Source organism: Cavia porcellus, unplaced genomic scaffold (assembly GCF_034190915.1).
Source record: "Cavia porcellus strain 051 isolate PalLab524CR breed Dunkin Hartley unplaced genomic scaffold, mCavPor4.1 scaffold_25, whole genome shotgun sequence".
Taxonomy (NCBI): Eukaryota; Metazoa; Chordata; class Mammalia; order Rodentia; family Caviidae; genus Cavia; species Cavia porcellus.
This window is the reverse complement of record NW_026947508.1, coordinates 27,836,400-27,860,849: the sequence shown is the minus strand read 5'-3', so window position 1 is coordinate 27,860,849 and position 24,450 is coordinate 27,836,400. Positions and strand designations below refer to the sequence as shown.

General features: G+C 38.4%; 1 protein-coding gene and 1 non-coding gene across 4 annotated transcripts in view; both read left to right on the top strand.

Annotated features, from left to right (window-relative positions):
• The window catches only part of Kiaa0319l (KIAA0319 like), a 103,862-nt gene that overhangs the window by 36,318 nt on the left and 43,094 nt on the right, over window positions 1–24,450 (top strand). For 2 of the 3 annotated variants that reach the window (XM_013153878.3, XM_003471422.5), the window contains exon 3: window positions 3,882–4,405. The exons of the other annotated variant lie outside the window; for it this stretch is intronic. In XM_013153878.3, coding sequence (XP_013009332.1) covers window positions 3,882–4,405 — 524 coding nt within the window. The remainder of the gene's footprint in view (window positions 1–3,881; window positions 4,406–24,450) is intronic. 3 annotated transcript variants of the gene reach the window in all.
• Window positions 23,913–24,049, top strand: LOC111757267 (small nucleolar RNA SNORA2/SNORA34 family). Its single transcript, XR_002791639.1, has one exon. It is a non-coding gene; the product is annotated as a small nucleolar RNA SNORA2/SNORA34 family (small nucleolar RNA).

Genomic DNA, 24,450 nt, shown 5'->3' with positions numbered 1-24,450 from the left:
ATACCTTTCAAAACCTTTCAAAAATATAAAGGGAGGGCCGGGGATTTAGCTCAGCGGCATAAGTGCTTGCCTGGCAAGCATGGGGTCACGAGTTTGATCCCTGGCACCTAAATAAATACATAAAATAAAGGGAGAACTGGGTATGGTGGCTCATGCCTATAATGGCAGCAATTTGAGAAGCTGTAACAGGAGGACCACAAGTTCAAGCCCAGCCTGGGTAGCTCAGCAAGGTCTTGTCTCAAAAAAAAAAAAAAAAAAAAAAAAAGGCCAGGGATGTGTAGGTGTAATCAGTGAGAAGGCCCTGGGTTCAATCTCCAATATTGAAAAAAAAAAAGACACCCAAGAAGACAGAGAGACCTTTGATATCAAAACCAATCCAAAACAAACATCCTCAGAGGACAATCCCCAGTCCTGGGGGGAAAAAGAAGTTATACTATATATATATGTTCCTTCATTACTGAAGGGTTCATTGGATGGTAAATCTGTTTTTGAGAAACACAGATTTATGCAATTGGTCAGGAAAAGAACGATGAAATAAGTTTGTAAGGTAGATATGAGACATTTATATTTTAATAGGAAAATTAAACCAAACTTTTGAGGTTTTTTTGGTACTGGACAGAAATTTATGATTATTATTACATATTGTTAAAGACAAGTCCTCACTATATTCTTCAGGCTGACCTTGAACTCATTATGTAACCCAGCAGTCCCCTTGCCTCAGCCTCCTAAGTGCTGAAATTACACATATGTACCACTGCGTCTGACTTTGGACAGAAATAATTCATTTCTAAAAAACTCATTTGTTTCTTACCAATCTTCTGTAAAGTGACATCTAAATTTAGGCTTTACTCAGTAGTAAATCAGAAGTCAAACAGCAGAACAAATCATCAGTCAGACTTTTTCTTAAGAGGTGAGCTGTTAAGTATTTTAGATTTTGTGGGCCTCATGGTTGCCATTGTGCTAGCTAACTCTGCTGTTGTAGAGCAAAGCAGCCATGGAGAGTACATAAATAAATGTGAGTTTGTTTTGATAAAACTGTATATACAAAGATGGGTAACATCTCAGGTTGGCCTTTGGGCATAGTTTAATACTGCAGATTTATTGAATCTGTGATGATAATCTTTTTTTTATTCTTGATATTGTTAACTTGTGACACTTTCTCTTTTTTATTTCACACTTTCTCTTTTTTTATTTCTGTGATGAGTCTGACTAGAGGTTTTAAAACAACCAAATTTTGGTTTTATTGATTTTTTGTATTTTTTGTTGTATTATTGATTATGCTTCCCTTTCATTGATTATTATTTTGGGATTTAATTTACTTTTCCTGCTTTTATGATGGAAGCCTAGATCATTAATTTTTTACAATTAAATTTAGCTTTTAATTTTCTAGCTCTTTTTGAATGCATATATGTATACAAGATAGAATTAACTTCATTTTAAAACTATAAGTAAGACTATAATGTGTAGATTTTCTGAACTTGCTTCTTTGGTTTAAGGTATTATGGGGAGATTTCTGTTGCTATATGTAGAAGTCTATCATTCTTACTGCATTGTATATTATAGTAACTGTCCATATTAGTAGATATTTAGATTCTTCAGATATTTCACTAATAGACGCCACTCAACAGTGAATATCCTCGCATATGAGAAGATTTCCAGGAGAGAGGTGCTTGGAATATTTTTGTTAATGGTGTAATTTATTGAATGTCTCCTCTTTGATCATCAAAAGGAATAAACTACTTTTGCATGATTTATCATACTGACCACAACTGATGACTCTTTTTTAGAATTTTCTTACATTGCTTAAGGACTGAATTTTAGGATAAAACCTTCTGTATCCCTTACCTTTATAAGGTATGGATTCTCTGGTGCTCACCAATGCCTGAGTTGTGCTGAAGGTTTTCCTACAATTCTCCTCATGCAGGTGCTTTTTCTCTGGATGAATTCCCTGCTGAACCCTGCTGTTCAGTAAGCCTAGAACTCTTCCTAATGGCTTTTCCATAGCTATCACACTGACCTGGTTATTTCCACTCTGAGTTTTCTAATGTCCAGCAAAGGATGTGCTGTCCCTGAAGGAGTAGTCACATTTATAGTAATGAGAGGATTTCTTTCCTGTATGCATTCTTTCATGACTAGTAACTCTGGAGCTCTTCCCCAAGGCCTTTCTGTGTTAATTATACTGGTTTCTCACCAGGATGACCTTTCTAATGATCCAGTTCAGGGGAGTTACCTCTGAAAGCTTTCACACATTTCATATATTCAAAAGTCTTCTGTCCATGTATTCCCTAATGATAATAAAGACTGCCTCTGAACAAAGACTTTCCCTCATGTCATTGTAGGGTTTGACTGTTATGAGTTCTCTGATGACTTTGAAAGGACAGAATTCTTGGAGCCTTTTCACATTTTTGCATTTCTGGGTTTTTCTCTAGAAGGAATTTTCTGATCATTAATAGATAAGCACTGAGTGCCTCTTGGGGAATTCTCCACATTCAGTACATCCACATGGAGTTGCCAACCTGTGTGAATTTCATGACAATTTAAAAGAGATGACAATGGCATTGTTTTTCATAAAGATTATTCCATATTTTTTATACCTATGGGTTGCTCACCAATGTGATTTCTCTGATGGCTAATGAAGGAGTTGTATTTGAAGACTTTCCTAGGTTTCTTGCATTTATTATGCTTCTCTGTGGAGCTTCTGCTCTTCCAATCTATGCTTGTTTCCATCAAGACACTTCTTTGCTATCCCAGAACATGTCTTTCAGAACTACTTTGCTTTATGACTGTCTGTTTCAAACCAGTACTTCTGGACTGTACAAGTGCCTGACAAGTCTCATAACTCTACTCAGGGCTGTGGTGAATAGTTCCAGTTGGATGAATAGTTTTGGTTTGAAAGAGAGAAGCATTGGGCACCAGATTTCAGTAGTTTTTCTAGCATTGTATCCCTGCACAGGGCCCACTGAAAGGAATCAGGTGTCTCCCATCAATCTGGGTGGAGGCTACAGCCATATGCTCAAGTGTCAGTGGTTCCTTGTCTGGCACTTAGTAGTTATGAGACTGTCTGTTTCCTGAACTGTTCCCTCCAGGTCAGAGCAGACCATCTTGTGTTAGCCAATAGTTCTGGAGACTAGAAATGCAAATTTAAGGTATACTTATGATTAATTTCTTTTGAGATTCTAGTTAGAATCTTTGCTGTTCCTCTAGCTTTTGGTGGTCACTGTTAATTTTTGGCACTCCTCAGCTTGCAGTTGCATCATGCTATTCTCTGCCTGTGTCTTCTAATGGCACGTCATTCAGAAGTTGCCTCTAATAGAATCCCTCTTACAAGTAAAACTTTCAGTAATCTTCACACTACTTGGCTGATACTGTGATATGCAAAACCACCTGACTTTGGCAAACATTTGGTTAGAAAATGGATGTGGCCTACATGAGGTCAAGAGTACTCAGTTTGTGTTCTGGCAGTTTGGTGGGGGAAATATGTCAGCTTGTTCTTCCTATCCTTGTGGTCCCATAGTCTTCTTCACATCGGAAGTGAGAGATTGGAATGCTGTTCCTCCAAGTCTTGTGTGCATCCACCAAGTAGCTCTTTTTAATTGTCATTTTGTTTATTTGTTCATAAACTATGAAAGGAGCTATGTGTCAGGGACTCATTGAGAAGGGCAACCATCAGTAAACATGGAGCAGTTTTCCTCCAAGCTAAAATAATCCTGAACCAAAAAATACTGCCTTTAATTTCCTCTGTTCCACTCACTAGACAATTTTCTCATCCTCTTAGAAATCTGTCTTCAAAATAGCTTAAAAGTTGGTGTTTAGGATTCTTTATGGAGCAGGAGTCTCTTGTTTGTCTTTCGTCTTAAAATGTTTTCATTCTTTGTTTTTAGATGCCAACGAGAGTAGGTGCCAGCAGGGAAAGACGCAATTTGGAGTTGGCCTGAGATCTGGGGGAGAAAATCACCTCTGGCTTCTTAAAGGAACCCCCTCTCTCCAGTCATGTTGGGCTGCCTGCTGCCTGGACTCTGCCTGCCATGCCCTTTGGTGGCTAGAAGGGATGTGTATTCAGGCCAACTGCAGCAAACCCCAGAGCTGCCAGACTTTTAGGACAGACTCTTCCAATTCCATGCTGGCATTTTTAAAAAAATTCCAAATGGCAGATGATTTGGGCTTTCTGCCCGAAGATGATGTACCACATTTTCTGGGACTAGGTTGGAGCAGGGCATCTTGGAGGAGGCAGAGCCCACCCAGAGCTCCATTGAGAACTGTGTCTTCCAATGACCAGCAGCTCTTAATCAGGAAGCTTGAGAAGAGAGAGAGTTCCAGTGAAATTGTTCCATCTGTAGTGGCACAACAGTCTAAAGTTAATGAATCCAAGGAACTAGGTGGCCTGAATACCAGTGGCTCTGCAGAGGTAAGCATGTTATGAATAAGGAACAGAGAAATTTAAATCTGTTCTTTTGTCTCGACATCGAGGATTGAGCTTGATGCTGTGAGTAGTGCTCACTGGTTGAGTGTAGGCATAAAGTTGCCTGGTGTCATCGTTGGTGGGTTGCCTAGATGTACAAGGGTGATTTGACCTTAGAAATGTTAACTTCATGCAGCCTGACCATTGTTTTGGTGGAAGCAGGAGCTGCTCATTATCTTGTCTAAGCTGGTTCTTGGCTACAGGTAAGTGCAGTTATGTGGGTGTTAGTCTCCACCAACGGTTCTGCAGTGTTTCTGCCAGATTGCAAAAACAGTCGATTGATGTGGTTGCAGTCAGGTTCTCCTCCTCCATCTCTCACCTGTAAACACATTCCTTATCATGTAGTTTCTGTTCCAGTTGGAATTAACTATGCCTGGTACTGCAGACTAAGATCTTACCCGGGATGGGAAGCTGCATGTGGGTGCTGGCCAAGGGTGTGAATTCCCACCAAGCTGCATGTGCTAGAGGGTGTACCACCAGTAGAGTTTATTCTCTTCATGATTCTTCATTGTTGATCTTCCTGGCAAAATGATTAAAAGAAATGACTCACACTATGTTCAGTCTCCCTTGATTACTGTGATTTTATTTTTGTATTTGCTTTTTCCTAGTTGTCTCTGTCAACTTAAAGGCAAAGTGGGAAGGCTACTACATGCCAGGCACTGTGTGTGCTAATTGCTGTACTATGTTATTTTGTTTAATTTTCATAGCAATATTTCCAAGTAGATATTATTAGCTCTGTTTTACTAATGAGGAAACTGAGGCCCAAAAAGGTTAAACAACTCGCCTATAATCATGCAGCTGATGAATAATACAGCTAGAATTGGAATCTAGTTCTAATACTAAGAAAAAAAATATTTCAGTGCCGTATTAGAGATTGTTAGTTTTAAATTTAATGTGCCACAAACATTTATGGAAACCTACTACCAATGTCAGGTGCTTTTCTAAGCACTAGATGTACAAAGATAAAGAAGATCTGGTCCATGCCTTCAGGGTTTACAGTCTATTGGGGACTGAAGCTAGGTATTTACAATAGTGTATGACTATTGTATTAACAGTAATTATTTTCATTTATGTAGTATAGTAACACAAAGAAGAAGTGAGTCACTTGAACAGGCAGGTGCTGAGTATATTCAGATAAGGCTTGACCGAGATGGTCAATGTTTCTTGAAGGATGTATAAAATTTGACTAGGAGTTAAAGTTAGAAAAAAGTATTCTGTCTTAGTATAATCTCAGCTGATCAACAAGAATGTACTGTGAAATTACTACATGCCAGGTATATACTGAGCTAGATAGAAGGACTATTATAATAAATAAGCTGTACATGACTCCTGCCCCAATAGAGCTTGTCCTCTGACAAGGAAATCCAGTATTACATTTCTAATAATTTAATAATCATATGCTTGATACAGGTTATGAGAGAAGAAGTACAGCGCACTGTGAGTCCATCAGATAGGAACCTAATAGAGACTGAGATGTAAGGTTAGGCCATCCTAAGGAAAGAAAGCTTAAAGTGAGATTTGAAGTGAGGACAAGAAATAGGGAAAGAGCATTTCAGGCAAAGGGAATAGCTATCAAGTTTGTTAGGTGCCTGCAGGAAATTGCGAGAGACTGGTCTTGCAGGACAGGGAAAAGAGCTGTAGTGAAAGAGGAGACTGTGTGCAGAGCCTGAGGACTTCTCAGTAGATGGTCTTTGTTTTAAGATCAGTGGTAGGGAACAACATGTGGGACTCTCCTCTTAGCCACAGGAGGTATATTCCAAGATCCCCAGCCTAAAACTAGGGATAATTCCCTATATGCTATATAGGCCTCTCTATGTTTCATTCTTAATGTAGATCTTAGAAACCTCAGGATATGATTTAATTTTCCTTTATTAAATTGAGAACCTTTACCTTTTCACTTAAAAGGAAGCACTTTAGGATTTTTCTCTGGCATACCCACATTGCCAGCATCATTATTCTCATGCTTTGGGGCCATTATTATGTAAAATAAAGGTTACTTGAACACAAGCCCAGAAATACCAAGATAGTTGATCTGATAACTGAAATGGCCGTCCAGTGACTGAAGGGCAGGTAGCGTTTACAGCATGGATAATGCTAGACAAAAGGATGGCTCATACCCTGGACAAGATGATGCAGGGAGGCATGAGATTTTATGATGCTACTTACTGTGGTGCATGCAATTTAAAACGTATGCATTGTTTATTTCTGGAATTTTGCTGCTAGTTACCAAAATCACCGAAGATAAATCCACAGGTGAGGTATAGTCAGTTACGTTGCTGTGTGGTGAACAGAGTGAAGGGGCAAAACAATACAGGGTCCAACGCAGAAGGAGGTTCTTTAGACTAGAAAACCTGAAGAACCACTCTATTGAAGGAGGTTAAAGATAAGCAAGAAATCCCTTAGAGCTATGGAGCATCACACTCAGAGGCCTCAATAAAAACAAACTACTGGGCCCCAAGTCCAGTGCTTCTGACTCAGTAGGTCTGGAATGAGGCCTGAGAATTTGCATTTCTAGCAAGTTCCTGGAGAGTACTGATGCTACTGATCCAGAGACCACACTTTGAGAACCACTGTCTTAGGGCAGGGGTTTTGGAATGCAGAGCATAGAACACAAATTAGCTTAAGCAAGGTGCTTCCTTCATTGTGCTGTGGTGAAATGGTTGGGTGGGGTGAGGCAAGGCTATGGTGGGTTTAGTTTTGGGGCCATTATTATGTAAAATAAAGGTTATAGGCTTAGTGGAAGGAAATTGCAGTAATTCTAATCTCGTGCCTTTTTTCCTCTGAAGCATGGTAGATACTATGGAACCAGAAGTGGGGGGGGGGGTGAGCATAGGTGGACAACAGGAAGGAAAATCAGAGGTCTAGGGAGACAGCAGTGTGAAGGGAAGAAAATGGCAAAGTAAGGAAATAGGAAGATTGCTGAGTCCTGAAGATGGAGATCTTGCCCTCATAACAGTAGCACTGATCTTTTGAGTTTCCTCAGTGGCACTAAGCAGCCCTGTCAAGAAAGGCTGATAGTTTGAGTCATCTGAGATAAGAAATGTGCTAGATGGTTTGTGCAAAAAGAAACTGGGGCATGGAAATCGAGGTTGGTGTCAAGAGAATGGATGACAGAGAATTAAAGATATGAACAGAGACAAAGATAGGAGGTAACTGCCAGAGAAACTTGGCCTTTCGAGATCTCTATGAGGACAAGGAGACAGAGACATGGCTCCATGTGCATCCTGGCAGGGCAGCAAGTGATGGGCATGCCCATCAGAATCTGAGATGTTGGAGGAGGAGAGGTTCTGGTGATGACAGTAGCCAAGGTGTGGCTGTGGGAGAAGGTTGCTGGTTAGAGTGAAGAAGTTTATTTGAGACAAAGAACTGCAGGAGCTCAGTCAGCTCAAAAAACAACGTTAAATGAGTTGTCCATGTGGACACTGAGGCCGTCTTTAATGATGATGATGGTGATAGGTAACGTTTATTGAGTGTTTATGTGTAATGTGTGCCTGGTGTCATTCTTTTTTTTTTTTTTCTGTCTTTTTCCTTTTTATCGGTACCGGGGATTGAACTCATGACTGCCTGCTTGCAAGGCAGGCGCTTATGCTGCTGAGCTAAATCCCCAGCCCCTACATATAATTGTTGATCCAAACAACAAATCCTATGAGGTGCTATTACTATCTGTATTTTATAAATGAGGAAACTCAAGAAAAGAATAGTTAAGGATTACAGCTAAGGCAACCGAGCTAGTATATTACAGAATCAAGACTTAAACTTGGGCAGTCTGATTCTATCCATAGTTGTTTTCTTAACCCTTTTTCTTTTTAGGCAGGATGAAAAGGAATTTTGAAAACCAGATGGCAAAGCCATCTATAAAGTAAGAAAAGTGATGAGTAAGTTGAGAGATGACAGCTATGATGCCAGTTGAAGTACAGTACTGCAGGATGGCAAAGGGGGAAGAGTGTCACAGGAACGTGGAAGAGTAATGGTTTGCAGAAGTTGTTGAGAAAGAAGAGAAGAAATGTAGTTTTAGCATATTATAGGATAATTATGACCAATGAAATTAGAAATGGATAAGTAAAGTTGGAAATACAGAATACTTAGCTCTGATAGTCTCTTGGAAGGTGGTAAAAACTCAAACTTGAGCCTTATAGAATTCAGTTGTATGCTTCTAGAAGGAAAAACCTAAGGTTGTATTGCTTTTTCTTTTTCCTTTTATTTACCTGTGGTAGGCAGAGGCCAAAAATTTTTGCTGTCAGTGAAGAGGCTTTCAAGAGCTTTGTGGTCTGATGTGGACAGTGGTGGGACAGAGCAGGAGAAATATTGGATCTGAGCTATGGATTTGAGGAGTTAGAGTGGGCCTGCTGTAGGCATTACATAGTTTCTCACCATGACATAGTAAGAACTGCAGAACTGCTAAAAATTGGACCCAAGCAAAGTCTTCAGATCCATAGAGATTATATTAACCCTGTATGCCATGCCTAAGAGCTTGACTCTTACTCTGAAGGCCATGGATAGCTCTGGAAGGTGGTAAGATTACCTTGTGCACCCAGAATAGTTGATTAGTAGGCATTTCTTTCAGGAGAGAATTGGTGTGCTTACTGCTGTAGGGAGAGGGAGAGAAATGTGTGCACTGCAGAGCTTCTCCTTCTAATTAGGTATGACTGGCCAGCAGCACTAGTTGCTGGTTTATACTGTTTTTTCTGAGTTAGGTCAAGCAACTCTGCATCCAAAGTAAGGAAAAACTCGTATCACAAATTGCTCTTGCTTTGCCTGAAATACCTGCAGAGCTGCAAAGGCATCGGGTTGTCAGGATACATTTTTCATTTTTGTGAATAAATACATATATCATATCCAAGAACAGGTATTATGGACCTTTTGCGTTTCCAAAAGTGGAAAGGATTGCCATTTATTCCCTTTTTTTTCCATTTAAAAAAGGAGAAGCTTATCCTGCTGGGTAAGTACTGTACCCTGTCTGTGCCGCAGACCTTTGAATTGTTGGAAGAAGGGACGTGGATGCTTGTTAATTGAGTCCTGGAATGTGTACAGCAATCAGTTTAACCTCTACCAATTAATTGCTGCCAGTCCTAGTCTGTGAAAGAGGTAGGAGTGCTTTCTTTGAGCCCAGCAATGAAGGTCCATGTAGGCAGCCTGCATGTAAGGTTGTTGTTAGGAAAACTTTTGGCAGAGCTGTTCTGTCATCCGCACTTTCTATTTCGTCATTCATCACAGTGTCAGGTGTGAGCCAGGAGTTTTCTGTGGCACCTGTGACTGGAGGATAAATGAGCCAAGCCCCTGGACATACCCCTGCTGCTGTTTGTCACCAACACTCCTGTGCTGACTCTACGTAAGGCCTGAGCTTCCTCTTATTAGAAGACTGAGGAGTACAGTGTGGGCAGCAGCAGAGAGGAACTTACATAACCAAAGGCAGCGTCCCAACCAGTTCTGTTCCCTTTCATCTTTTTGTTTTGTTCATCAAGGGTTTTTTTGCTTGCTTGATTTTGTTTTTTGTTTTGAAACTTCCTCTAAATCCTTTAAGTTGGTGAAACTGTTGCCAAGAACTCATTTATTCTTCTGGTTATTACTTCTTGACAAATTTGGAATCCCTCAGGGCCTAGTTTTTCCCAGATTCCCATTCTCAGTTATCTGACAGACAAACTAAAAGCCTTCACCAATTTTTTTTTAGCTTTGGGCCCCCTTCCAATAATTTGTGTGGCTGTGTCACCCTTCAGTGACTTAGACTCATCCAGTGCTTTCTGTGTGTGTGTGTTCACCAAGCACATCCGGCATCTCCCCCCAGCCGATTCTAATCCCGCACAAGTGACTTAGTACAGTCAGAGGGTAATGGAAAGCTTGCTCCCTTGTCGTGAGGGCATGACAGAAATTCCTACACTTGTCTTCCTTTTTCAGAAGTATTAGTTTCTGAACTTTTGTTTATTATTTTTCTCATAACTGTGTACTTTATTCTCTCACCTCCTAAGAATTCTGGTTGTTTAATCTACTTATGCTTTTTTTTTATTTTAAAGAGAGAAAGAAAAAAGATAGAACAATTTCAAAAAAGGCTGGTAGGACAGGAACAATAGTTAATACATTGCATATTGTTATCTTTGCAGTATTTAGAGTACAAGATATAGGAAAGAAATATCGTCCAAACAATATTAGTCAAAACCTTTCTTTTCAACGAATTACACAGCTAGAGAAACTAGCTGCATAACTATCTTAACTATATTGTGTGTATCTATATCTTTTTCTTTCCCTTTCCTTTTCCCCATCCATGTGTCTCTTTTTTTCTGAACAGTTTCTTCTGAATTCATAACATATTGTACATTTTGGATCTTATTTACTCGTTCACCTTCTCACAGTGGTGAGGTAATGTGGTGTTTACACATGTGGGCTTGTTTTATTTCACTTATATGTATACTCTTGAGTTGCATTCATTTACCTGTAAAAGTCTTAAGTTTATTTTTCTTTATGGATGAGTAGTACTACATTATATAAAAACACCAAATCTTTTTTATTCATTCCTAAGTTGATTGGCATTTGGGTTGTTTCCAAGATTTAGCTATCACAAATTGTGCTGCTGTAAACATTGGTGCATGTATATTGCTGTGGTATGATGTTTTTAATTCTTCTAGAAAGATATCCAGAAGGGGAATAGCTAGGTCAAATGGGAACTCCATTCCTAATTTTTTGAAGAATCTCCATACTAATTTCCACAGTGGTTGTGCCAGTCAGTACTCCCATCAACAATGGACAAGGGTTCCTTTTTTCCACCGCAGCAACTCTAGCATTTGTTATTGGTTGATTTCTTGATAATAGCCATTCTTTCTGGAGTGAGATAGAATCTTAGTGTTGTTTTAATTTGCATTTCTCAAATGACCAGTGATGTTGAAGATGTTTTTATGTATTTATTTGCCATTTGTATTTCTTCATCTGAGAAGTATGTAATCATCTCAAATGCCCATTTTTGGACTGGGTCTTTGGAATTTAGGGGCCTGATTTTTTTTAGTTCTTTATATGTTCTAATTTTTTTCCACTCTGTCTTTTTACTCTGTTGGTAATTTTTTTTTGTTGTTGTATAAAAGCTTTTTACTAAGATGAGATCCCATTTGTTGATTCTTTGTAGTATTTCCTGTGTAGTTTGGGTTTTGTTCATGAAACCTTTGCCTACATCTGCCTTCCAGATTTCTGCCTATTTTTGCTTCTAGTAAACTTAGTATATCAGTTTTAATATTTAGATCTTTGTTCCATTTTGATTTTGGTTTGTGCATGGTGAAAGACATGAGTCTAGTTTCAGTCTTCGGTGTGTGCAGAGCCAGTTTTTCCAGCATCATTTATTAAAGAGACTTTCTTCCAGTGAGCCTGTTTGGCTCCTTTGTCAAAGATAAGGTAGCTGACTGTTTTGCAGTTGAGTCTGTAATCTATTCTGTTCCACTGAACCTCAGGTCTGGTCCCCCCCTCCAATACCATGCTGATTTTATCACAGTAGCTTTGTAGTATAATTTCAGATCAGAGATTACCTGTTTTTTACTATGTGTAATGAATTTGAAATTGTTGGTCAGCTACTTTATAAGCTAACTTATTGTCTTAGTCCATTTGACTGTTACAACAAAACACCACAAACTTGGTAGTTTATACCAAGACAATTATTTTTCATACTTATGGAGGCAGGGAAGCCAAAGGGGTAGGCCTTGGCATATTGGGTATCTGGTGAAGGAAACTTATAGACAGTGCCTTACAGCAGGGTCTGTACATGGTGGCACAGTCAGACTCCTTTAAGCCTGTTTAAAAGGGAACCACTTACCTTTCAAAGCTCCTATCTCCTAATACCATTGCCTTGGGGGTTAGGATTTCAGCATAAGAATTTGGGGAAGCAAGACTTGGGAGGAAAGAGGTAATGAGCACTTCAGTGTGAAACATTAATATATCCTTGCAACCTGGCAGAACTTGAGCCATGGGAAGACAATCTCAAAACTAGCCATTCTTATTTAACACTACAGGCTGCCATCCTTTCCCTTTTCATCCCCTTTTATGGATTGTCTTACTCTCTTAGAGTCTCTCAGAAGACATAAGTTTGTCACTAACTACTAATGGAAATCCTGCCATATTCTTCAGCCCTAACTTTGTGGCTGACAGTTGGGTTGTGTCACTGTCTCTGTCTCTGTCTCTCTCTTTTTTTCTTTTCTTTCTTTAGTACTAGGGATCGATCCTAGGACCTTCACACTGGGCTAGTACATCCCCAGAGAGTTTTGTTTTGTCATTTTGAATTATGGTGTTAATCTCAGGGGTTGGTTTGATTGTTTTAGGTATCCCCAGAGTACCCAAAACAGGGAATAGGGAACAGGAAAGAAGGGAGAAGGAAGAGGAGAAGGGAGTTGGAAGAATAAAATAAAGATTGAAATTTGTCATCTTTCTAAATAAGGCTTTATTTGAAGAGCAATAGGTGCAGTAACAGGGGTACAATTGTTAGATATATGGTTTGTTATGTGTCAGAAAGATCTGCCTATTAAGTGTCAGAAAGAACTGCCTATGGAAATTCTACCCAGCTGTACATTATCGACCATAAATTTTAGTATTACTCCATAGTTTTTGAAGTAAAATACATATGATTTTTTCCTGTTTCCTTAAACATAAATTTAGAGCTGGGGCTGTAATTCAGAGGCAGAGCACTTGCCTAGTATGCAAGAGGCCCTTCACCACTGCAAACAAACAAGCAAATGAATATCTATACATAAATGGTAAACACGTTTTTCTTTTCTTTTTTCTTTTTTGGTACCAGGGATCAAACTCATGACCACGTGCTTGTAAGGCAGGTGCTTATGCTGCTGAGCTAAATCCCTGGCCCAAGTTTTTCTTTAAAAATAAAAATCTCTCTGCTTAACTCTAAAATACTCACATAGTCTTCTTTTTTTAATCCTGGGAATCTATTCTAAAGGAGTAATTGCTGAAGAGCTTGGTGGTACCCCTTGGGCATAGTAGCATATGCCTGTAATTCTAACCATGTGGGAGGCCAAAGCAGGGGAATCACAAAATAAAATAAAATAAAGGACTTGGGCACAATGATAGGATGCTGTTTACGTAATGAAAAAAGTGGACAATGATTTGCAAATGTTCTCTCTCGATCTGTGACTTGCCTTGGCATTTTCTTAAAGGTATCTTTCAGAGTAAATATATTGATGAAATCTAGTTTATCAGTTTTCTCTTTTATGAACTGTACTGTTACACCTGAGAAATATTTTTTCCCAAGTTTTTTTTTTTTTTTTTAAAGGTTTAATAGCTTCAGGTTTTTTGTTTAGGTCTTAAATTATTTTGTGCATGATGGGAGCTACAAATAGGTTTTTTGCATATGAATTTCCCATTGTTCTACCACCTTAATTTTTCCCATCCTTTCTCTACTGATTGCTTTTTGATCTTTATTGAAAGTCAGGGGGGGGGGCTGGGGATTTAGCTCAGCGGCATAAGCACCTGCCTTGCAAGCAGGCAGTCGTGAGTTCGATCCCTGGTACCGATAAAAACGAAAAAGGCAAAAAAAAAAAAAAAAAAAGAAAGTCAGGGGATGGCTGGAAGATGGCAAATCCATCAGTAGCAATGTAAGGAACCTTTCTGAGAGAAACAGCTCAGACACTAGAATTTATCACCATGGAGAAGACTGGGTGAAAGGAGAGAGATTCTCATGACCCAGGAAGAAATAAGGAAAAAAGAAAGAAAAGAAGAAAAGAAAAACATGGATGCAAGGCTGGAGCCAGATGTACTCTGACCAGAGCCAGTCTGACTTGGGGTCACAGCACTCTCACCAGAGCCCAGTCGCTCTGAAAGTCGAGGGTTAGCGAGCCCAGTGGAGAACAGAGCCTGTGTGGAGACCTGCGCTAATATGGTCCTCTTGTGAGAGGGGTGGGACTGACTGGGTGACATACTGGAATTGGGCAGGACAGGCCTGAACAAGGAATGGCAATGACTTCAGTTGGATGCTCCCTGCCCAGAGCAGATTGGGGGGATCTGCTTGGGCTAGGTCATGCTCTTGGCCAGGACCCAATAGCCAGGGATGAAATTGTTCCTGAAGTTGTCCCAAACCAATTCCATTCATGCAGCACATACTAACATGGTGAAGGTCCCCCCCTGGTTGACTGGCTCAGAGAGAGGGGCCAGCCTACACTGCCCCTGCTTGCACCTCAGTGACCAACAGCAAACTGGAGAGGGCAGAAATCCCTAGACAGTATGCTTCAGTATGCAATGTGGAAAAGGGCTGGGACCTCCACCATATACTTGTATGGAACAAACCAGGAACATGACAAGAGAAAGAAATATGAAAAAGCCTCCAGTCCCCAACCCGGGGAAAATGGGTCAAGGAGAGGTAAATACAGAAGAGATCGAGAGCAGCAAACATGCAATATCGGACCCAACATCAGCTGACATAAATATCTTTGTGACATTATAGATGAACTCAGAACTAAAATTCTAATAAAGTAAAGCAAGATATAAGAAGATTAATAAAAGAAATGCTAAGCACCTCTCAAGAAGACACCAATGGAAGAAAGGAGGAACTCTCACCAGAGCCCAGTTGCTCTGAAGTTGAGGGTTAGTGAGCCCAGTGAAGAACAGAGCCTGTGTGGAGACCTGTGCTAATATGATCCTCCCATGAGAGGGGTGTGACCCCTTCAAAGGAGAGAAACCTTCAATGAAGAATGTAAAAAAACCTAGAATACATGAAACAGATTGAAATAGATTTCCAGGAAATTAAAAACTCAGTTGAAAGCTGGCAAAATTGCCTGAAAGAAACTAAAGGTAGATTAACAAAACTTAAGGGGCTGGGGATTTAGCTCAGTGGCATAAGCACCTGCCTTGCAAGCAGGCAGACATGAGTTCGATTCCCGGTACCGGTAAAAAAAAAAAAAAAAGATTAACAAAACTTGAAGATAGGTTTGCATTGTGTGATTGTGAAAGGAAAGATCTCTTAAAAATAACAAGGAAGGAGGCAATAACAATACAAAGGCTAGAAGACAACAAGAGGCTCTATAACTTAAGAATAAAAAATGTGAGTGAAGAAGCAGACCTAAACACAAAGGAAATACAAAGGCTATTCACAGAAATAATTAAAGAAAACTTCCCAAGTATAGGAAAAGGAAATGATATTCAGATGTATGAGGCATACAAAACTCCAGCCAGCTACAACCAAAACAGATCTATACTCAGACATATAATAAGATCCCAGAAATTCATCACAAGAACAGAATATTAAAAGCTGTCAGAGAAAAGAAACAGATCACCTAAAAAGGAAAAGTCTATCAAAATCACGATAGACTTCTTGACACAAACCATCAAATCAAGAAGAGCTTGGAGCAAAGTATTCCAATCCCTGAAAGAAAATAACCTCCAACCCAGATTGATGTACCCTAAAAAAACTGTCTCTCAAATTAATGGAGAAACAAGATGCTTCCATGTCAAAAAGGAACGGGGGGAGTTTGTGACCACCAATCCAACCCTATAAGAAAATGCTGAAGAACATTCCAGAGAGAGAAGAAAAAAACACCAGGATTTCAGAAACAGTGGCACACAGGCCTCAATGAACAGGTTAGACAGTGGAATGAAGGAGAAAAGTAGACAACCAATGGCAGAAAAATAGCATAGCAGAAATGAGGCAGAGAAGGTTGGCTATAATCATTGACATAGATAGCCTTGATACACTAGCAAAAAGAAGCACAGGCAGAGTGGATCAGGAGATAGGGTCCATTGAGATGCTCTGTATAGGAAATATAATTAACATGAAAGAGGGTTTATGGACCAAATGTCAAATATGAGAAAGCAATGCTCTATGTGACAGGGAACCAGAGAGAAATAGGGGCAGCTCGTCCAGCAGCTGCAGGTTGGAAAGACATGACACTTTTGTGTAGTGGAGAACTACTCAACTATAACAAGGGAAAACCTTGAGGCTTTTGTAGGTAAAGGAATACAACTTAAGATTAAGCTCAGAACCACTTAGGTAAACAGCAGGTTGCCCCTTAGTCTAAAAACTAAAGGAGTTAGTGGGACCCAAAACATACAATACACCCTATGAAAGTGAAAGGGTAGGAATTATCTGAAAAAGGAAAGCAGAGGACATTGTTAAAAGTGTATCAGGATTTAAAATCCACATTATTCTCATCGCTCTGTTCAGTTTGATTATATTCTGTTCCAGTCTGTCTACTTGTATTAGATTTGAGGGCACAGACAGCTGTTGCCAAAAATAGCAGGACATACTATGGTAACCATCCTTAATTTCCTGTTACCTTAATCTGAAGCCCTGTATAACTTGCACTGTCTTATTATGACTGATCTAATTTGATCTGGTTTGTTAGATTGCTATTTTGTCTTGACTGATTTTATTTGAATCTGTTATGATTGATAGTATAAACCTGAGAGTATAGGCAAATACTCTGAAGATGACAAGATTCAGCTAGGATACCCACTCTGATTTGACTATTACCTGCTTTTGAAGTCTTATAATGTCTCCATGTTTTGTTTTTTTTTAATATTGTTATGTACTGTTATGTTCAACTATACTATGCCTAATGATATAGACAATTCTATTGAAGATAACAAGAGACATCATAGTAACCATTGTAGATCATCTTGTATTGTGGTTTTATATGACTTTTCATTTCGTGTTTTTCTAGGAATTTGTTCTGTTTTTTCTTGTTTTGTTCTGTTTTCCTCTCTAATACAGAAAGGATAGATATACATGTAGTGACTCATGCATGTGTAGAACTTCTAAATAGTTTCTGAGAACTGATTATATAATGCATGATAAAGGGCTGGGGATTTAGCTCAGCGGCATAAGTGCCTGTCTTGCAAGCAGGCAGTTGTGAAAAATGCACGATGAAATGAACAGGTACTTTGAAGAAAGAGACACTAAGGTACCCAGTGCTGATTCCTTAGGGTCATGATGTGAAATCCTGCAATACTATTATTCTCTGTTCAGAGTGATTTTAGTCTGTTTTGTTTTGTTTAATTTCAACATACATGAAGGTATGGACAGCTATTTTGAAGAGAACGAGATACACTATGACAGCCACTGTTGACTTCCTTATTATCTTCCTTATTATTTTTTTTTCTTTTTTCTTTTTCTTTGGTCTTTTTTTTTTTCATTTTTATCAGTACCGGGGATCCAACTCACGACTGACTGCTTGCTTTGGTGCTTATGCCACTGAGCTAAATCCCCAGCCCCTATCTTCCTTATTATTGAAGACCTTCATCATCCTGTTTGGATCAGTTTCATACTATGTTGTTTTGTATGAATTCACTGTATGTGAAGACATGGACAACTATTTGGAAGAAAACAAGAGACAATATGATAGATAGTGAAGATCTCCTGTTGTCTTGCTTTGAAATCTGTATCTCTTACATTGTTTTTTTATGCTCCATTTTGTTCTGTTTAATTTTACTCTCTTTAAAGTAAAATTAAAAAAAAGTCAAGCGTATGATTGTGGGTCTATTTCTGAGCTATCTTTGGTTCCAGCAGGTTATTCATACTGATCACTTATTTCTATCAAATATATCTATGTCTTTTAAAATTTCATTATGTTTTATTTATTATTTATTATTTTTAAGGCCTTTGTACAAATTAGAAAATAGCAACCTGTTTTTTTTAATTAATTCAGTGGTACATTTTTGATATACATGATAGCATTCGTCATATGGAATTTGTACCTGTACATGATTCTATCTTGCTTCTTTTTCCCCTTTCCCTCCCCTCCCCTCAAACCCTCTTCTCCTCCTTTTTTTTTTTTTAAGCCAGTCAAATTTAGCAGTGGTGGGGGGTGGTATACCAACTTTAGTGACACTAATGTTAATAAGTTCTGATAACCCACTATCATCGGGCCAGCCCTTTCCTCCTTTTTTATAAAAAGTTTGTTTCCATTTTTTTCCTTCTATTATTTTCCCTTTTTTCCTTTCCTCCTCCCACTTCCCTAATTCCCCTTCTCATTAGAACATTTTCTTCCTGTTTCTCAGTATCTACTATATATTTTGGTCCTTATTTATACTTTCAGTTCTTCATATTAGAGAAACCAGATGATATTTGAACATATTTAGTTCACTTACAGATATGGTCTCAAGATGCATCCATTTATCTAGAAATGTCCCAATTTATACTTCTTTATGGCTGAGTAGTGCTCCATTGTGTAAAAAACCCTACATTTTCTTAATCCATTCACCAGTTGATGGACATTTGGGTATTTCCAAGATTTAGCTCTTACAAACTGTGCTGCCATATATATCTATGTCTTGATAACAATTTGTTATAGGGTTTAAATGAGAGAATATAAATCCTTTTAATTTTGGGTGGCACTGGGGGTTGAAACCATATTTGATAGGCAAGCATTTTACTATTGATTTACATCTCCAATCTAAAGAACACAATTCTTACAATTTTGTTCTTTATCAAAATCGTTTTGCTATTTTAGGTCCTTTGCATATACATCTAAATTTAAGAATCACTTTATCAATTTCTTTTTAAAAATCCTTTGAGAACTTTTGTTGGAATTGTGTTACGGGGTACAAATCAAATTAGCATTGACAGCCTAATGGTAATAATAAATTTGCTGACCCATGAGCATAATTTCTGTCTCCATTTGAGCAAGTCATTTATAATTTTCTTCAACAATATGTCATCATTTTCAAGGTACACATCTTGCATATCTTTTGTCAGATTTGATTCTTAAGTATTTCATAATTTTGATGCTTTTGTAATTGGTATTTTTAAAAATATCAATTTCTGATCATTACTATTGTGTAGAAATGCAATTGCTTTTTATATATTGATCTTGTATTCTGGAGTCTTATTAAACTCATTACTTCTTATAGTCTTTTTCTTTTCTTTCTTTCTTTTTTTGACATGGTCTTGCGTTATAGTCCAGGCTAGCCTTAAACTCACTGTGTAGTCCAGGGTGACCTTGAACTCAAGGCAATCTTCTTGCCTCAGTCTCCTGAATGTTGGAATTACAGGCAAATGCCACTATGGCCAGTGTTCTTATAGCTTTTTAAAAACGACTAATTTTGTGGAATTATATCTATGCATAATTATGTCAACTATGGCTAGACGTTTGCTTCTTTTCTGGTCCGAATGTGTTTTATTTCTTTGTCTTGCTTCTTTGTCTTTGCTTCACTGCCTAGAACCTGAAATACAGTGTTGAGTAAAAGTACATTCTTGTCATGTTCTTAATTTTAGAATTTTCAGTTTTGCAGCATTCACTTCAATGTTAGATTTTGAAAATGTCTTCTTTCCAGTAGAAAAAGTTCCTTTTATTCCTAGTTTGATGTGAAAATGACAAATTGTAAAAATTACTAATTTGTCACCTTTAACCATGGGTACGAGATTTATAGTTATATAACAGAATCTAAGTCCAATCAGTACATTATACACAGTAAATCACTCCATTAAGCAATTTTACCCTAGGGGGAGAAGATTTAAAGGGGATAAAAGGAAAATAAATAGAGAAATAAGAGAATGAGATTACATGCAAGACTGAGGGACAAAGGAAGATTATCCAAGCCTAAGGAAGCTGGTAAAGAAGACAGGAGGGAAAAAAAGAAGAAAGAAACAAAACAAAGCAAAAGTAAGAAAAAACTAAAACAATATTCACACTCACAAAAAAACCAAAAACAAACGATAAAACCCCAAATGAACAATAACAAAAGAAGCCCACAAGCAATGAGAACAATTTCTCTGTGATTTCTTGTCTGTGGTTATCTTCTGGGGTCTACAGTTTGGTGGTAGTGTCCAATTCAGGGGTGTGACTCAGCTCTTGCTGGTAGATAAGGAGGCATTCAGAGCTCAGATCTGTGCTGGGCAATCCCAGCAAACCTGCAATAGGCTTAGGGTGGGGTGCTAGTCCTGGTACTTTCAAAACCACAGATGTTCCGGCTGATCCTGGCCTCCGGTCATGGAGTTTGGGCCTGAGTCCTTTAGTTTATAACACTCTGGATGTCTCTTGCTGCCCTGGCCACAACTCTCTGACCCTGGATGTCTGACGTAGTTGTCCCTCACTCAGGCACTGTGGGTTTTTAACAGTAGGACCCCTAAGATTAAGCCAACTCACAGGTGCTTTGGGTCCTGGGTTCAGTTGGCCCCTCTCTACAATGGTGCCTGTTGAAGAAAATTATAAATGACTTGCTCAAATGGAGACAGAAATTTAGTTGTTCTTCATGCTTTGTAAGTGGTGTTTTCCCCTAAAGTCTTTCTCAGTGGGTTCATTATTAGTGTGCAAGAACACTATTGACTTTTATGTGTTCATTTTTTTTATCTTTTTGAGACAGGGTCTCTCTATGCAGTTCAGGCTGGACTTGAGCTCACTTTATAGCCTAGGCTGGTCTCAAGCTCACAACGATCCTCCCACCTCAGTTCTGGGATTACAGGCTCTGAATGTGTTCATTTTGTATCCTGCTATATTACTAATTTTGGTTCCTAATTCTAAGAGTGTTCTGGTGGTTCTTTTTTGGGGGGTTCTATGTAGGGGATCGTCATCTGCAAATAATAATAATTTGACTTGTGCCTTTCCACATACCCCTTTTTAATTTCTTTTTCTTGCCTAATGGCCCTTTGTTAATGTTTCAAGTACTGTATTGAACAGGAGTGGTGATAATGGACATCTTTGTCCTGTTTCTGATTTTAGAGTGAAAACTTTAAGGTTTTCCCAATTAAATATGATGTTGACAGTAGGTTTGTCATATATGGCTTTTAGCAAATTGAGATAAAATCTTTCTATATGTGTATTATTCAATGTTTTATCGTGAAAGTATGTTGGATTTTGTGAAAAGGTTTTTCTGCATCTTTTGGGGTGATTGTGCAATTTTTGTCTTTGCTTTTATTTTTGTGATGTATTACATTTACTGATTTGCATAAATTGAACCATCTTTGCATCTCTAGGATGGTCATGATGTATGATTTTTTTGATGATTTGTTTGTTGCATTCTGTTAATATCTTGTTAAGGTTTTTTGCATCTATATTGAAAGAGATTAGATTGCAGTTCTTTTTTTTGCCTTGTCTGGTTTTGGAATCAAGATATTGGTAGCTTCTAGGAATGACTTTTCATTTCAGTTTCATTATAGAGGTTGAAAAATATTGGTGTTAGATCTTCCTGAAGTTTTTGTAGTTTATGATGAATCAACCTGGCTTTTATTAGTTGATAAGTTGGGGTTTTGATTTTGGTTTTTTTGAGACGAGTCAGGCTATATAGTTCAGATTCATCTTGAACTCATTTTGTAGTACAAGCCGATCTCAAACTTGCAGTAATCTTCCTGCCTCAGTTTCCTGAGTACTGGGATTATAGACATGCACCAAAGTGACTGGCAGTTGGTAAGTTTTTTATGATTGCTTCAATTTCATTGTCTGTTATTGGATTATTAAGGGTTTTTATATCTTCTTAGTTCAGTTTTGGTAATTTATATTTATCTAAGAATCTATTCATTTCTTCTGAATTCTCTACTTTATTAGCATATGGATTTACCAAATATCTTTTTTTTTATCTTGGTAGTGTTCTCTGTGATTTCACCTTTTTCATTTCTAGTTGTATTAATTTGGGTGCTTCCTTTGCTTATTTGGTTAGATTGGCTAAGAATTTGTCTATTTGTTTATTCTTTAAGAAATTAACTCTTTGATTCATCCATTCTTTGTATTTTTATGTGTATCATTTTCATTGGTTTATGGTCCATTCTTTATAATTTCCTTTCTTGTACTGGCTTTGGGTTTATATTATTCTTGTTTTTCTAGGACCTTGATGAGCATCATTAAGTTATTTGGACTTGCTCTGTTTTTGTGATTCACAGATAGAAATTTCTATCTTAGGACTGCTTTCATTGTGTTCCCTAAATTCTGCATTTTGTATTAGCTTTATTATTTAGTCCTAGAAACTGTCTTATTTCTTGCTTGATTTTGTCTCTAACCCATTGCTTACTTAAGAGTGTTCAATGCATTTATATAATTTTGTATTTTTTTGTCACTGATTTCTAATTTGATAGTTTTTTTTTGGTACTGGGGACTGAACTCACAACCTCACGCTTGCCAGGCAGGAGCCAGTACCGCTGAGCTAAATCCCTGGCCCTGTCACTGAGTTCTGATTTCATTGTACTATGCTGATAATATGTATAGTGTAATTTCAATTATTTTAGTTTAGCTTGCTTTATTGGCTACTATGTGGTCTATGTTGGAGACAGTGCCATGTGCTCCTGAGAAAAAGACATATTCTGTTGTTGTTGGGTGGAACACTGTACTTTATTAAATCTGAAGTTTTGTTCAATTTTTGTATTTATTTGTTGACTTTTTTGTCTTGATCTGTATATTTGTGGTAGTGGGGTATTGAGGTCCTTAACTATAATTGTATTTATGCTTATTTTGTCTTTTATGTCCAGTAATACTTGTTTTTATCAAGTTGGGTGTGCTGTACATGTTAATGATTGTTATCTCAGGGCTGGGGGTTTAGCTCAGTGGCACAAGCGCCTGCCTGGCAAGTGTGAGGTTGTGAGTTCAGCCCCCCAGCACCCCCCCAAAAAAATTATCTCTTCCTATGTGTTTATTCTTTTAACTAGTAAGTAGTCACAGTTCTTTATACTATATAGTAGTATAGTTCTTTTTCCCTTGTGATACCAGGAATAGAATTCAGGGCTTCATGTGTGTTCTAGAAAAATATCTGTTATGAGTAAGTTATACTCCCAGGCCTGGATTAGTTGTTGAGTTTTCTGTTTTGTTTTGTTTTGGTACTGGAAATCAAACTCAGGACCTTGTGCTTGCTAGGCAGGCACTTATGCCACTGAGCTACATCCCCAGCCCTGGATTAGTTTTAATCAGTATAATAGAATTCATTTTCCTGCTGCTTTGAATGTTGTGATATTTTTGATTAGGCGCCAGATAAATTTTACCTGGTAGGGTGCTGGATATTTTTGTATCACCACAGAAATTCTTGAGTTTTGTTCTAGACTAACCTATTTCAAAACAATTTGATCCTTTTGAATTTTGCTTTTAAGCTTCATCAGGTAAGTCCAGAGCTGCAGTTAGTCTGTATGACTGAGGCATTCTTTTATTAGTACCCTAACAGATGCCCTGTGAATTGAGTTTTCCATAATGACTTTTTTTTAAGCTGTCCCTAGCCTGTGTGAACTTGAACACTGTTCCTCTAATCCTTTTGGGTAATTTTCTCACATATATGAGATGTCCAGTACTGAATTCCAGACTGGGTGGAGTCTCATGCAGATCTTCAGACTTGGGTTTCTGTATAGTTCTCTTCTCTGCTGGTCTCCTAGATATATCTGTTCAGCTCCAGCACAATGCTGGTCTCGGCTTGGATTCTTTCTTGCACTATGGCCCACACTCTTTCTCCAGCTCCTCTTAATAATAAGTCTCACCTTATTTTTCATCTCTTAGGAATTTCTGTTTTCATTACTTTATCTCCCACATGTTGCGGATTGTTTCATATATTTTGTCTGATTTAAAAAATTCTTTCACTGGCTCTGTATCAAGGCCAGCAGTTTTCTGAAGCTGCTGGTTTCAAGCAGGAGCCTACAGTGGTATCTTTCTACGGTCTGTTGGTCATTTCAGAACTTTAGAAATGAAATGGTCAGTTCATTAGAAAGAAACAACTCACCCCTGGTGATCCCACCACCCAGATCCCTGAGGAAAAGCTATACCCACCCCCTCGCCAGTGAGCCCGCCTCTGTGGGCCCTGAGAAGAATCCAGTGCCCTTGCCCACCACCATGGCTGGAGGAGAAGAGGCCATCTCGCTCTCCTCCCTGGGAGCCCAAGAGCCAGAACTGCAGATCAGAGGAACCCAGGTGCCTAGTCCAATCCTCTGCACCATGGAACAGGCAGCCAATGCAGGAAACACCCAGGACTCAGCAATCCGCTGATTGGAAGGAACACATGAAAATGTAAAGACAAAGGACAGGGGCAATCTCAGACCTCCAGCCCACCCAGAACAAGTCCAGGAGACAGAGACACAAAAGAAATTAGAAGCTCACACCTGAAATTTCTGAGGTGATGGC